We start from the raw sequence: 14,613 nt of genomic DNA, 5'->3' as shown, positions 1-14,613 counted from the left end.
GGAACCTTGAGTCCAAGTCTGGGACTAGGCTACATGTCCAGTGCTCTCACCCAGGAACTGAAATGCTCTGAATAGTATGATGGTCACAGAAAAAACTTGAAGCAGAGATTTGGCCTGAAGACAGGATATTTGTCATATGCACTTCCATTCCATCCTTAATCCCATCCCGTTTCAATTTGGCAACAGTTGTTATATGGCAGCAGAGGTGTTAACCGCTCTAGCTTTTTTATTAATGATGGATTGTGGGCAAATCTAAGGAGCCCTTCTCACAGAAATGACAAAGAAAATACAAAAACCCTAAACTTGAGAACTGCCCTATAATGGAACAGATTGAAAAAGGAAGAGGGCCTTCAGATTAGAACCTCATGGTACAGTCACCGAGTGACACATCCTCAGTGATTTTTTAGTGATTGTGGGAGGACAAGGGAAAGGCTTCAGACAATGCAAGGCTGAGATGCTTTATAAATTTTTGGCCTCCAAGTCACACTGACCCATGAGAGTATGCAATCTAGGACTACAGGATAAAGCAGGGAGAAATAGTCTCATTTTTTGTTGAGTGCCTATGTATAAGTTAACTACTTTTACATAGCTTCTCATTTAAATCTCAAACATCCTATGAAGTTGGGCCATTATCTCCATCTTGCCAATGAGCAAATTAAGGTTTAGAGAGTTTAAATAACTTGATCAAGGCAAAGCAGCTAGCAAGTGACAGAACAGGATTTTCAGTTTAGAGAATCTGAATCAAGAACCACTGTTTTTAGCCTTTTTGATATCCTGCCTCCTGATGATTTAAGGCCAAAAACTATTTTTGAGTGGGGTACATTGAAGTATGTAGGATTTCTATGCCATATTCAAGGAAAGAGAAACTAGGGGTTCCTAAAAGAAGTTCAACCAATGTCCCCAAGACTGAGTGATACCACTGGAGGAAGAAGACCCTATAAAGAGTGTTCTCAGATGGATAGAGGAATGTGCACATGCCTGAAAACCATATGAAATCATGGAGGCCATCCACCCCAAGGAGAAAGTAACCAAAGGGATACTACACAAGAATGGAATGGTAGTTTAATGCTGACCCCTTACATTCAGGTTTGCCCAAACAGGTTATAACATGTTATATGTTATGGTGACAAATGAATGAGGCAGACAGAGGATTAATGCAGTGAAAAACAGAAATTAATGCATTGGATTTTGGTTCTCAGTAGTGGAGAGTAGTATCTCTCTGTCTCATCAATACTGGCTTAGTGAGGCCCCCAACATTAAAAAAAATTTGTTTTGCTAGTATATATAGCTGTTGCCTTGACTAATAATCTGGTCTGGATGGCCACAACGTGGGGCGGGGGAGGGGGCGTCACAGATGTTAATAGGATCTGGAAATACCTGGATTTGAATCTCAAATTTACCACCTACTTGCTATGTTATCTCAGGCAAAATATTTAATCTCATTTTAATTATATCAATTGCCTTATATGGAAAGGATGTTTGACCTATTTTATAAATGGAGAAAAACACTCAGATTATGCATACCATACTTTTCAGCACAGTATTAAACATACTAAGTTCATTTAAAGAGTGCTTTCTTTTCTAAAACATAAAGCATTTTTGATGTCGAAAATATCTGGGATGTTTATCATAAAGAAGGAGTTAGCCATATTGAAGAACCATAGAAACCTACTCAGGGTGGGTGGTATTCATCTATAAGGTAGTCCCTCAAGTTTTATTTACAGTTATCTAATCTATTAATTGAACCTACCTCAATAGAAAATCCTGGCTGAAATGTTGAGAAGGTAGAAATTATAAGTATCTCCAGAGGGAGTTTATCTCCTATGGGAAATGATAGTGTCCACTAATTATCTTATTTTCCTGAATCCTTTCATCTATTTCTTCAACCAGAACAATGCTTCTTTCATGTTTTGTCTAGGCACGATATTGAGGGTGAAAATGTGACATGTCCGAGCTCAAGAAGTTTTGTTACTTTCAACACGTATTAGGAACTGAGAATATAAACATGAAAGATAAACATGAATTATGTCCTCTGATTGCTCATTTGTTTGGTGGAAACTGTTTACTGTAATGAATGCATACATCTTTTAATGGACTTGTGTACCACAGCTATGCATCACACATTTGGTGTAAGGCAGTGAGCAAGACACACACACTTAAGTGCCTACAACAAACTGAAAGGGAGGGTGGGTTGTGACACGCTCACTACACTGTATTGAAATTGTCAATTTAGGTCCCTCAGACATCAGCATGGGACGTGTCATGGAAGCCCAGAGGACAGGTACCTGACATAACCAGAATATGGGATGCAGGAGGAGATAGAGTAAAGAAGACTTCCCAAAGGAGGTAACTCTTGAAAGATGAACAGAAATTAAAAAGGAAAAGAAGATGAAAGAGGATGGAAGATGGAGCACAATGATTCTGTCAGATGTCAGTTTTCTGACACTATAGTTCACTTAGCTGAGAATATGGCCAGGCTTTCCCAATACCACAGCTGGGAAAAAGTCCTATAGGACTGCATCATTTTTTTTTTTTTTTTACATCATTTTCTGCATTAATAGGAAAGCAGTCTTACCTGAGATGCTGGGGCTACCCTACAACCACACAATGGAAACTCCTGACACCTTCTTCCTTGTGGGTATCCCAGGGTTGCAGCCTTCACGTCTTTGGCTGGCTATCTCACTGAGTGCCATGTACACTGTCGCTCTGCTAGGAAACACCTTCATTGTGACTTTAATCTGGCTGGATTCTACTCTACAAGAGCCCATGTACTATTTCCTATGTGTTCTGTCTGCTGTAGATATTATTATGGCCTCCTCTGTAGTGCCCAAGATGGTGAGCATCTTCTGCTCAGGAGACAGTTCCATCAGCTTTAATGCTTGTTTCACTCAGACGTTTTTTGTCCATGCAGCTACAGCTGTAGAAACAGGGCTGCTGTTGGCCATGGCTTTTGACCGCTACGTAGCCATCTGCAAGCCCCCACACTACAAGAGAATGCTCACACCTCGTGTGGTGCTGGGAATGAGTGTGGCCATCATCATCAGAGCCATCATATTCATGACTCCACTGAGTTGGATGGTGAGTCATCTACCTTTCTGTGACTCCAATTTGGTCCTCCATTCCTACTGTGAGAACATAGCTATGACCAAGTTGGCATGTGGCAACCCCATGCCCAGCAGTCTCTACAGTCTGATTGGTTCCTCCATTATTGTGGGCTCTGATATGGCCTTCATTGGTGCCTCCTATAAACTGATTCTCCAGGCTGCATTTAGCCTCTCCTCTAAGAACGCTCAGTTGAAAGCATTAAGCACATGTGGTTCCCACATGGGGGTTTTGGCTCTGTACTACCTACCTGGGATGGCATCCATCTATGTGGCCTGGCTAGGGCAAGACATGGTGCCCTTACACACCCAAGTGCTGCTAGCTGACTTGTACCTGATCATCCCACCCACCTTAAACCCCATCATCTATGGCCTGAAGACCAAACAAATATGGGAGCGAACACAGGGTTTGCTGATGCGCTGCCTCTCTGACCATTCCAACCTGGGTTTGTGAACACAAAATCTATTCAGACGTTAAGCATACCAGCCGGCTTCAAAGATGCATTAGAAATATGTAGAACTGCTTCAGTTTACCTGGGAGCTACAGGGCTTCTAAGACGAAGTTGCAAAGGGTAACCTTGCATGACTTTTCAATTTCTAGCAAGAATACAAAATGATGCTGATTTTTTAACATTTTTAATGGTTTCAAACAATAACTATCTGAGATAGACTTGGGCAGAGAATACAGAATGGGCATTTTTCTTTCCTTAGCTTTTGACCCATATTTCCAACCTAATATCCTACTAAATCCTATCCCTTTGCATGATGAAAAAAAATGTCTGGTCCCCAACTTCCTGTCTGCACTCCTCAGAATTGCCCCCTCCTCATGGGACTATATGGAAGCATCTGTTAACTTATGTCCTGCCCTCTGGCCCACTGATGAATCCACTCAGCTGGGGTCACATGCTCACTCCTGGACCAAAATCTTTCCCTATTCTCCTTTGATAAATGCAACCACTTGATCTGAGGAGACAGAAACTTAGGATCACTGATGGTGGCTGCCTGGAAAAAGACTTGGCTTACAGAAGAGAAGCTTATTAATGGGATGGAATGAAAAGGCTTTGAGTTTAGGTCTCTGGTTCCAATTCATTCTGGATACCCAGTACATTTTCTGTTATGAAGTTCTGTAAGAAACTCCTATATCCTTTTACCTGTCTATTGTCAAGTTCCTTTCTACTGATGGGGGGTGGGGTGGGATGTTAATTCAGAAAGAGCACTGAAGATTAACTGAAATAATAAATGGAAAGCACTTAACACATTTGACATATTGTATGCACTAAAAAAAGTATACAATTAATGATAAATTTGTAATTCCATAATTGTAAGGGGGTACTTCTAGGTTCTACTGAAACTACAGTCCTGTGTATATCAGCACTCATGTGATAACTCTTCCAAACAGAACAACTTTGTACCCGTGCCTGTTGCTAATCTCGGACTTGTTTACCTACCAAGAGTATCAGCGGAGCAGGAATTGGCCTCTAAAAATGTGACAACGGTGCATTGAGGTTCAAAACAGCAGTAAGAAGAAATTCTCCCTTGCAACCCCCTAACAAAACAAGATCATCAGGTGTTTAAGCATATTCGATAAGATACCCATTTTGAAAATGCACACTATTCTCTCTCCATAATCACCCCCTGAATTGACTATGTCCATTAAATCAAAGAACATTCAATGCACTAAATAATCTGATTAACAGAGATAAATGTATAGTCCAACCTCCATCCAAAATACAATTTATTTTCAGCATTTCCAGCAGGAGTCTGCCCTGCCAGATATATTTTTTTGCACATTAGTATTCCCTGCATCTAGCCAGGACTTATTTTTGGTACTCAAAATATTTACTGAACAAAATGTTTCCCAAACTGACCTGGTTTCCTGCCATGGCTACCCCCAAACAGAATATCCTGTGCTTCTCACAATATATTCAGATACAGCCCCTGCTCTATCATACAAAGCAGTGTGTGCTTATTTAACTAGTACCTGGCACTCACAGTCAGTAGACTCCCTCAATGTTGAGATTTTTAAGAGATTATAACCAATCCTGCTTGAAAAAATGGAGATTGGATTTCCTGTGGAGGGCCGGGGGATGCTATCAGCCCTAGGATTTTCCTCCCTGTTCCCCCTTTTGCAGGTTCCCTTCCCTTTCAGTTTCCTCTCCCCTCCAAGGCTCAGGCAGTGCGCTCATCGGTTTCTCTGCTAGTAACACAAGGGTGGGCAAAGTGCATCCCTCCCTCGTAGTGAATGACAGTCCACGTCAAGTCAGAGATGCCACCTGAGGCATCACAGGGAGCAGTGCAGGAACTCTGCCCTCGACATGGCACCCTGCTCTTTCCCTTCTGGACCACTTTTGAAGGTCACGGTAAAAGAAATTATTCATCAAAATAATTTTAAAACAGGTTGTAATTAAATACTCTCCAGTTTTTCATGTCTCAATGAGTAAGAGCTTATTTTCATTTCCATCTTAGGCATATGAATTCTAATTCCCTCATTTAACAAATAAATATATATATTTAACAAATAAATATATATATATACAATATAGTATATATAATGCTAGACTGGGGCTACAAAGGTGAAGCAGGCAAACAAAGTCCTTATTTTCATGGTCTTATTAGAAGGAAAGTATGAGAAACCATCTTAAAGTAAAGGTTCTCATACACTTAAGAACTTCCATCTTCTTGCCTGGAGGTCTTAAAAATCAATGAGAAATAAACAATGTGGATTCATTTAACCTTGTAATTTTCCAACAAGAAATCAGAGTACCCAAATCAGCTTACAAATGTCACACACACACACACACACACACTCACACACAGTAAATGAGGCCATTCCATTTTGTAATTCATTTCAGGTCTGATGACATTAACAACTTAATAATCCTCTTTTTCTATGAACTTTCCAAGATTTGTCCTAAAAAAACCATAGTACAAGAATACTTATTTGATCCCTAGCCTCTTCTGCTAAATGTCCATGCACATGACTGGAACTGCTTTCCAAGAACCTATTTCTCAGCTTTATAAGACAAAACAATTCCCTGGGGAGTCCACCCACCCAAAGACATGGCCCCACCATCATAGGTCAGCTCAACCCTTTCTTTGCCAGGACCAGCTCTGTGATTTACCAGTTTATACCCATCCAGCAACTTCTCCCCTTCTACTGCTTATTTTCAAGGAGAAAAAAAAAATCTAATTCTACCCTGTTTTCTCTATTGAAAAGGAGAAGGTCACTCACCTTATATAAACTAAAACAGTATAGAATGTTAAATACATCTAAACTTGGAAGCATGGTGGGTAGAATGAGTTTATTTCTCCATTTTAGCCAGATTTACCTCCTTCATATGTAAACAGAAAATACAATAAAAGGAGGAAGACTATTTCTGCTATTTCTTACAACAGATAATTGGAAGATACTTTCCTTCTGCCTATGCCTAAGTCAGCATCAACTTTGCTGTTCATCCTAACCTAGGAATCACTAGCTTTAAGCTTAAATTACATCAGAGGTTGAATTACATAGCTTCATGGTGAAAATAAATGATGTCACATATATTGTATCCCTTTGCAATGAAGCCAAACCAGTAATTCCCCTATGCTTGATATGCAGTCTGTTTTTAGTCACAATCACTTTACATCATACTCTTAAGACCCTGCTTTAGTGACAAACTTCTGTACAGCCTTACTCTCCTCATATAACAATTACTTTAAGGTCAATATCCTAGATATAGTCTTAATTCCCTATGATTACAATGATTCTAAACTCAGCTTTTTTGGCCTAGTTCTATGTTTTCTCTCCATACTTCCCTTCTCCCATTCCTCCTGTCACAGATTCAGAGAAGAGAAAGGCAGGGAGAATACTATCTAGTTGCCAGAAGCATGAAGATTGCTTTGCTGAACTCAACAGACCCAAGCTTTAGCCCAGCTAGCACGTGGGTGAGGGAGTCTTACTATTCATTTTACTGTTTTCATTATCTCCATTCTGCACTCTGAGGTCACAGTCCTCATTCTGATCCACAGAAAAATGCATATAATCAGTTGCACAATATACAATTGTGGTCCAGAGTTTGCTACTGGCATAGGTACTGTCAAAAGGGCTCCAGACACTCAGGAGAGGCCCTAAGAATCAAAGGCACTGCCGTGAAGATGCTAGCTCTAAGATGGGGAGATGGGAAGTTTACTGCATACATATCCATGGTTTGTCTTCCTCTATACTTGAGAGAGGAGCAAAAGTAAAGGACAAATCTGTGATCCTCACAACAACCCGTGAGGTAGGGGAGCATGCAGTTATTATCCCCACTTTTCCAATGAGGGAACTTAAAGCCTTTCAAATATGTGAGATGTTTGATACCCAAATGCAATGAATGATAAGCAGATACGTGACTTGAGAAGCCAGTTTGTCAATCTTGTTTTATTTGAATATGAAAAATGCTTTATAATCTTTTTCAACAGCTTTATGGGAAATAACTTGCTTCAGTAAGGCCATTCGAATTTCCTCATTCATAAAGTGAAAAAAAAAAAAAAAAAAATACAAACAAAAAAAACCCAGTCTCACAGGTTTTCTGCTCCAGCCACTTAAAGAGGCAGGGGTAGGACGCAGGTCCCCTTGGTCTGAGATAAAACAATTTGTCCAGCTCTTGCTGAGAGGGGACAACCAAGAGGATGGACTTGGGAAGTCCCATATTTTTTGAGTATTCCATTTCTCTAATCAGGAGGCCAGAGAGCTAGGGTTAGATATGGTTTGCTTAGCAACAGCAAAACCTCAGATGAAACATCCTCTGACTGGTATCAGCATCCGATGTGGATATGGACAGTATTCTCTTGCTTGTTACCCCATATAAAGAGTTTTCTAAAGGTAATATCCACTTCCTAATCTTCGCTAACTTTATTATATCACTAAAAAGGGACCAGGGAAGAGAAGCACAGGCTACAGAACGGATGAAGTCCTGATTCTTAACACCAATAAATTGTCTTAGGAATGCTCAGATCCTCACCATCAGCCCTGCTGTGTTTCTCTTGTAGGGAAGAAAGGCTCACATGACTGGGCCTCAGCTTTTTAACAAGAGTGTTGAGTGACAGACTTAAACCCAAAGCAAGAGATGACTAGGTCAGACAGAGGAATCCCTGGATTCTAGGCCCAGCTCAGCTTAAGGGGACATTTGTCAGTGTCAGGGTCCCTCAAGACCCCTGCAGGCCAGGTGAAGGTCCATCTGGCTAGAATGGTGACTCTCAGTCCTCCCCATCCAGGGAGCAGATGGCCAGAGGAGTGGTGTTATTGGTGCCTATGGTGTAGCAAGGACTAAACTAGGGCAGGAGGTGTCCAGGGAAGGGGTCATGGGGGAAAGTGAAAATGTGGGCATCGTCGTCGGTCACATTGTAGAAGGAGATATCATGGGCCTCATAATCCAGGATGACACCCACCTGGCACGGAGGGACTGGCAAAGACAGGAGAGGGTATTCATCGGTGCCTGCCCGGTATTCACTTCCCTTCCTCAGTCTGATCACCCGGAATCCATAGTAGGGGGATAAATAGACCACTTCCTTCCGGTCTACATTTTCCTTACACACTCCCAGGCCCCATTCAGCCCTATTTCCCACCTCCACCTCCCAGTAGTGCCGGCCTGAGGAAATGCACTGACTGCCCAGGACTATATTGTAGCGGTAAAATCTCTCAGGATTGTCTGGCAGTTTCTGTTCGGTGCATGCTTTTTCTGTCCTCAGATACAATTAGGCAGGAGTGAGCAGTATCTGCATCCAGGCGCACATCAGCTAAGGAGAAAAGATCCTGGTTGGTAACAGTGACAGGGTGAGGGGAAAACGGGGGTATGGAATGGATGATGTTTCTTTGATAAATACAGCCACGGATTTCCCACTAAACGGTGGAGGTGAGGCTAGATGGGGTATCCTGAGGACACTAAACCATTCTATTGGAGGGGCCCATCAAAATCTCCCCCAGCATCCATTACCTGCATAAGTCTTCAGGATATCCCTTAGTCCCGGCACACGGCACTCTGTCTTCAGCTCTAGGGACACCGGTTCTGGCCGCTGCAGGCACCAAGATTTGCTCCTGGTAGAGGAGGGGTAAGCCTTGGGGCCTGAAGTCCTAGCTCTGCCATTTGGGCCTGCCCTTAGGATAGGGAAGAGGGGCTTGCCCAGGGACATGCTCAGTGAAGTACCCCTCCTCAGCAACACCAGGCAAAACAGAGTGTGATGATTACTTGACTGATCCTGAACCATTCATAGCACAGAGACCAGAACATCTGCATTCCCATGCTGTGGGAAGGGTTAGAGGTGAGTCTGACAGCTGGAGAGGTAAAGGTGTGCCACAAAGGAGATGGGCTGAGACTTAAAGCTTAGAGGGCTAATGGAGATATATGCAGTCTTTTGTCCTCATGGTGATACCTGAAGTGAATTTGACCAAGTACCAAGAAGAGATAGGAAAGATGAACAAATCTCTAGGCACCACCAAGTGAGAGGGAGAAGACTGCAGACCAGCACCTGATTTCTTGTAAGTACTGCGTCTATGTTCCTTTTCTACTTCTGGCTCTAGTCAGGTCCCACTATCCCTTACAGGGTTGCATAGAGGCTCTGAGGATGGGAACATACCTGGTTAAGACTTCCTGAATACCCTAGAAGGAGAAAAAAATGCAGCACGTAAGTATGTGCTGTTCCTTGGTGGGACCAGACACCAAGCTCTGGGAGGAGCTTTCTCTATCGGAAAGGGAGGCAGACAGCAAAGCGGGGAGAAGGTGTGCAGAAGGACAGGGGGTGTAGTCTATGGAAGAGTAGCAGAGCAGGCTGAGCTTTTGCAAGACTGGCAGATTTCAGGCTTCCTCTCAAGACAGGAGGATATGATGTCAGAGCTGCCTGAGCATTGTGTCATCTATGAAGCTATAACGGGCAAGGCCATCTTTCAAACAAGGGGTAGGAGAGCACATGTTAGCTGGCGGACTCATGTCTGGCAGTACAGAGTACTGACAAAGCTTTGTTGAAGACTAGCTAATCCTCCCTCCTGGAGTCCCAAGCTATATTCAGCTCTCACTTAGGGTTCTCAGAAAAACTGCTACTCACCTGCAGCATCCACCGGACAGGCCTCTGTGACCTCTCTTCCAGCTCTGCACTCATCCTCCACAGGATCCGGCTTTGCTGCGCTAGCTTTTCATGACTTGACTCCAGTTTCTGCCTGGTCTCCCTCTCCTCCTGCTCTAGGCTGGCCAGAACTGCAGCTGCCTCCACTTCTAACTGCCGACCTGGTGGCTGTCTTTCCTTCAGTAATCACTGATATTTCTCAAACTCCCATATGATACTCTGCTTTCGGGTTTCCACTTGTATCTGCAGAGCCAACACTGGGAAAGCAGCATGATATTGTTAATGTCAGGGTCACCCAGGATTGAGGATACTAGCACATGCATACACATGTACTCTAGAATGTTTTGGTACCAACCAATGCCAAGCGCTGTAGGCAAAATTAAAGGATACTATTTTTCCTTTTTTTCTGTTCCCATAGCTCCAGGGGATGCTTCTGGGTCCTACTATTACTTTTAGGGTCTAGGATATTATCTTAGTACTGTATGTTACAGACTATTTTCCATTTTCATAATAATAACTCGATATGTTATACTTAAGTGACCAAGGCAATGTAATTTAACTATAGTGTTAGACGGTTTTGTGTCTTGCTGGTATTATACCAATTCAAACTGTTTTTAGATCAGTTCACTATTACCTGCTGTTGATCAAAAGTTCTGCTGCTTTGTTAGTTATGGGCCTCATATTAATTTCAGAGGTGATTTCCCAATACTATTTTAATAATTGAACACTTACCAAATATGGACTAACTGGGGAAAATAGAACAGAAACTATGCTTTGCAAAGAACTGCATAAAACACAACACTGTGAACTAATGTATATGTGAGGCATGTACTTTTCTTTTCTCATGTGTGAGAAAGACCAGATGTAATCCCTCCATTATGAACAAGAAACTGGAATTGAGAGGCTACGTAGCCTGCCTTAGGCCACACACCTAGTAAAGGGAAAGCTGGTATTAGAACCCTGAGCTCCCTGACTTCAAAACCCACATTCTACCACACATTCTACTACACACTATGGGCCAGCTTCAGGACAATAAATAAACTCATTTCCCCAGGTGGCAACCTGCCTTCCAGTCAGCAGTCCGTTTCTTCTCACCAACTTCGAGCTTCCAGGCCTCTTCTTGCTCTTTCTTCAGATGTTCCATAGCCTCATGGAGTTTCCACTGCAAGAGATAAATACAAGAAGAAGCCACCTCAGGCATCCTGGGCTGATAATGAGGCTTTCTAGCATTGGCAGGTGATGGGGAAACCAGTGTCTCTCACACAGTGGGCCAGAAGGAATGCCGGGAGGAAAGGAATGGCACAGAGCGAGAGGATTCCTGCCTAGATTACATCCAAGGTACTTTTTTGAGAATAACTTCCCACAGTCTCTAAGTTTCTGAAAAATAGAAGAAAAGGGCCATTTCCATATTGCAGAAAACTACTTTGGACCTTCCTATCCATGCTTATTTTTATCCTTACCTTCCTTGTATCCCAAGGTCTTCTAGAATTTTATTAAGTGTGATTTAAGTGGGTCTGCAGTATCAGCATGACAGGGGAGCTTGTTAGAAATGCAGAATCTTAGACTTCACCCACACATACCGAATTAGAATCTGAATTTCAGTAAGATCCCTGGGGGTTCATATGGACATTAAAGGCTGAGAAGCACTTTCCGAGAACACTAATACAAGGGATTACTTTTGGAAAGCATAAAGTACTCTGGTAATAATATTAATCATTTTATGGAAGACTTACCAAATGTCATACATGCCTTATGTTTTAAACATGCATTTGATAGTCACAATTCAATGAGAGTGGTATTATCCCCATTTTGAAGATAAGAAAACTAAGGCTCAAAGAGTGACCTTCCCAAAGATATTCAGCTAGTAAATGGCTGGGCTGGGATTTGAACCCAGGTCTTGACCATTATGTTATACTACCTCCCTATTTCAGTACGCTCAAAAAAAAAAAACAAAAAAAAACAAAAAAAAAACAAAAAACAATACAAATGAGAGAATATCTTAAATTTTTTAGAAATTCTCCTCTTACAGGAAAATAGCTAATTCAGGCATTTATCTTACACTCCTGCCTTCTAACCTCAATTCCAAGAAAGAGAATTAAGACCAGTACTAGATCACTGGATCACAGAATCACTGGGATAATTAGTGATTCTGATAAAGGCATGCTATCATGGACATGTGCAAGAGGAAGAGGAAGAAGAGGCCTGGAAGCTGGAAGCCGACAAGGGTAGCTATAAAAATGGTCTAGGTATCTCAGAAGAAGTGTTCAGTAGGTGATCCATGGCCTCGAAGGAGCAACGAGTACATCAGAGATTACTTGTCAAAAAAAAAAAGGGCTTGGGAGAAGAGAAAGAACATCAGCCAAAGGGCAAGAAGACCTTATTCCTAGCCTTGGCTCTTTCTCAAACTAACTTACCCTCAAGTCAGAAGGGATCTTAGAATGCTAGATTAGTTCCTTTCACTCAGTGCTAAGTGACTCACCAAAGCTCTAAAATCAATTATCATCTCAAACTTCAGGGACTCAGTTTTTCCCAGAAAATGAGGGAGTTAAGATGAATCAGCTCAAGTCAAATGATGACTCTGTAGCTTTGCTAGAAGTTTGCAGATTCCGACAGGTACAGTTTTGGCTACTTATATAATCATCTCATACTCAAACTCATTCAAGGTGCCCAGAACTGAAACCCAACTGACCTTCAAATTCCCAGTACTGAAATCATCTTTGGGTTAGGCATTAAGCCGTGTTGGTGTCAGGGTTGGGGTGTGTGAATAAAATGGGAGAGAAGGGAGTCAAAGAAGGTCAGGAAGGCAAGGTAAGGCAGAGATCAGCATATCAGCTCACAGGGATCTGTGAGTGTGAGGAGCCAAAGGAATTAGCTCTCTTTCCCCTCTGGAGCCCCTGGTCAAGTCCTTGATCTACAGAATGCCAAGTGAGGGGTAGGAGAGACAACGAAGTGGTCATCTCTCACCTTATATTCCCAGGCAACATCCTCCATAGGTATGACACTGTGGGCCTCGTGCTCTGGGGACTGACTGCAGGTGTCACACATCACCAGGCCATCCTCTTTGCAGAACATGTTTTGCTGTTCCCCATGGAGCTCACAGATTATCACCCTTCAGCCCCTCTCCGGTATGTAGCCCTAGCAGACGGACTTTCTCTACAACGTTGGCCAGCTGCCAATTAGGCCGCAGGTTCTCAGGCTCAATGGGAGCGCAACAGAGGGGACAGGTGTAATCCCAGTTCTGGGATTCTCCTGGAACCTCCCACAGTCTGGAGAGGCAGCTGTGGTAGAAGCTGTGGCCACAGTCAATGCTCACAGGCTCCCTGAGGAAGGTCATGCAGATGGGACAGGCCACTTCTTCCACAAAGGCTTCTACCAATGCTACAGAATCCATGGTTCCTTCTCATACCCTCCTCAGAACATGAGTAAAACCAGGAAGAGGTAAGTGAAGTCTGAGAAGAGAAAAAGAAAAGTAAGAGAAAAAAGGTAACAAAGAACAGAAAGACAAGGAAAAGGGATAATTAGTGGTTGAAAAAACTTCTTCCTTTGGATCTTTTATTGACCTTGCCTAATAAGCACAGGCTTTCACAACCGAAATGGTGACTTACACCACGGAAAGGATACCTGGGGATTCCTAAGAGAGTGGACATTGGGTATTCTCAGTTTTTACTTATTTGGTCATTTCTGACTCTCCTCAGGGTTCACTCTGCCAATCCATTCCCAAGTCACTCAATCAAACTCTCCAAGTCAGGACACTGTTTCTCTTGAACTTGGGTAAGGACACAATGTGGTGCTTCATTACACAAAATTGAGAACAGAAATAACTCTAGCCTCACTCTCTGGTATGTTTACATGTATATTTACATACTTCAAGGTGCAGAAAAGGTAATATACAAGAAGTCCATTATGCATAATTATACATAAACTATATGCATAATTTGTTTTCTTGTGTTGCACGCTGACATATAAAGCCCAAAGGAAAATAACAGTACTTTCTCCACATCCTGTAAACCCCTGCCACTTCTCCAGCCATGAACAGTTATTATTTGAGAAGCCATGATACTCTCCTCAGCCTTCAGTGATAAGTTAGAAATAGAGATGAAATAACATTCCTTTAGAAGATAAAAACAAAGGACATCTGATGATAACTAAACTCATTTTGATGACATCACAACTCTGGCAAGGAATCTGAGATTTTCCCAGAGCACACATGGGTATGGAACTTCCATGGTCAATGCCAGGTTCTTGGCTCACCTGGAAATATTTATTTATTCACTTTGAAAGTTTGTCTTACCAGTCAGAGTCTGTAAAGGGAGAAGCCAGGTTGGTCTTAGACACTTCTGTATCCTGAGTACCTGGAACAGTGTCTGTCATGTAGTTAGTGCTGAATAAATATTTGCTGAATGAATAAACCAGCTAGACATAGGAAACAGTT

At 42.3% G+C, this 14,613-nt stretch overlaps 1 protein-coding gene and 1 pseudogene across 1 annotated transcript; one reads left to right on the top strand and one right to left on the bottom strand.

The window, feature by feature from the left end:
- The first annotated feature begins 2,504 nt into the window (after positions 1–2,504).
- Positions 2,505–3,555, top strand: LOC119537186 (olfactory receptor 52I2-like). The gene has a single exon (XM_037839746.1). The coding sequence runs from the start codon at positions 2,581–2,583 to the stop codon at positions 3,553–3,555; it is 975 nt and encodes a 324-aa protein (XP_037695674.1). The 5' UTR covers positions 2,505–2,580.
- A 4,082-nt stretch (positions 3,556–7,637) lies between these two features.
- On the bottom strand, positions 7,638–14,552 carry LOC119538286 (annotated as a pseudogene).
- Between the last annotated feature and the right edge of the window lie 61 nt (positions 14,553–14,613).

This window comes from Choloepus didactylus, chromosome 6 (genome assembly GCF_015220235.1).
Source record: "Choloepus didactylus isolate mChoDid1 chromosome 6, mChoDid1.pri, whole genome shotgun sequence".
Classification (NCBI taxonomy): Eukaryota; Metazoa; Chordata; class Mammalia; order Pilosa; family Megalonychidae; genus Choloepus; species Choloepus didactylus.
This window is presented reverse-complemented; position numbering and strand designations above follow the sequence as displayed.

Excerpts from the sequence above, each read along its gene's own strand:
- LOC119537186 (XM_037839746.1), top strand. The coding sequence starts at position 2,581 with ATGCTGGGGCTACCCTACAACCACACAATGGAAACTCCTGACACCTTC.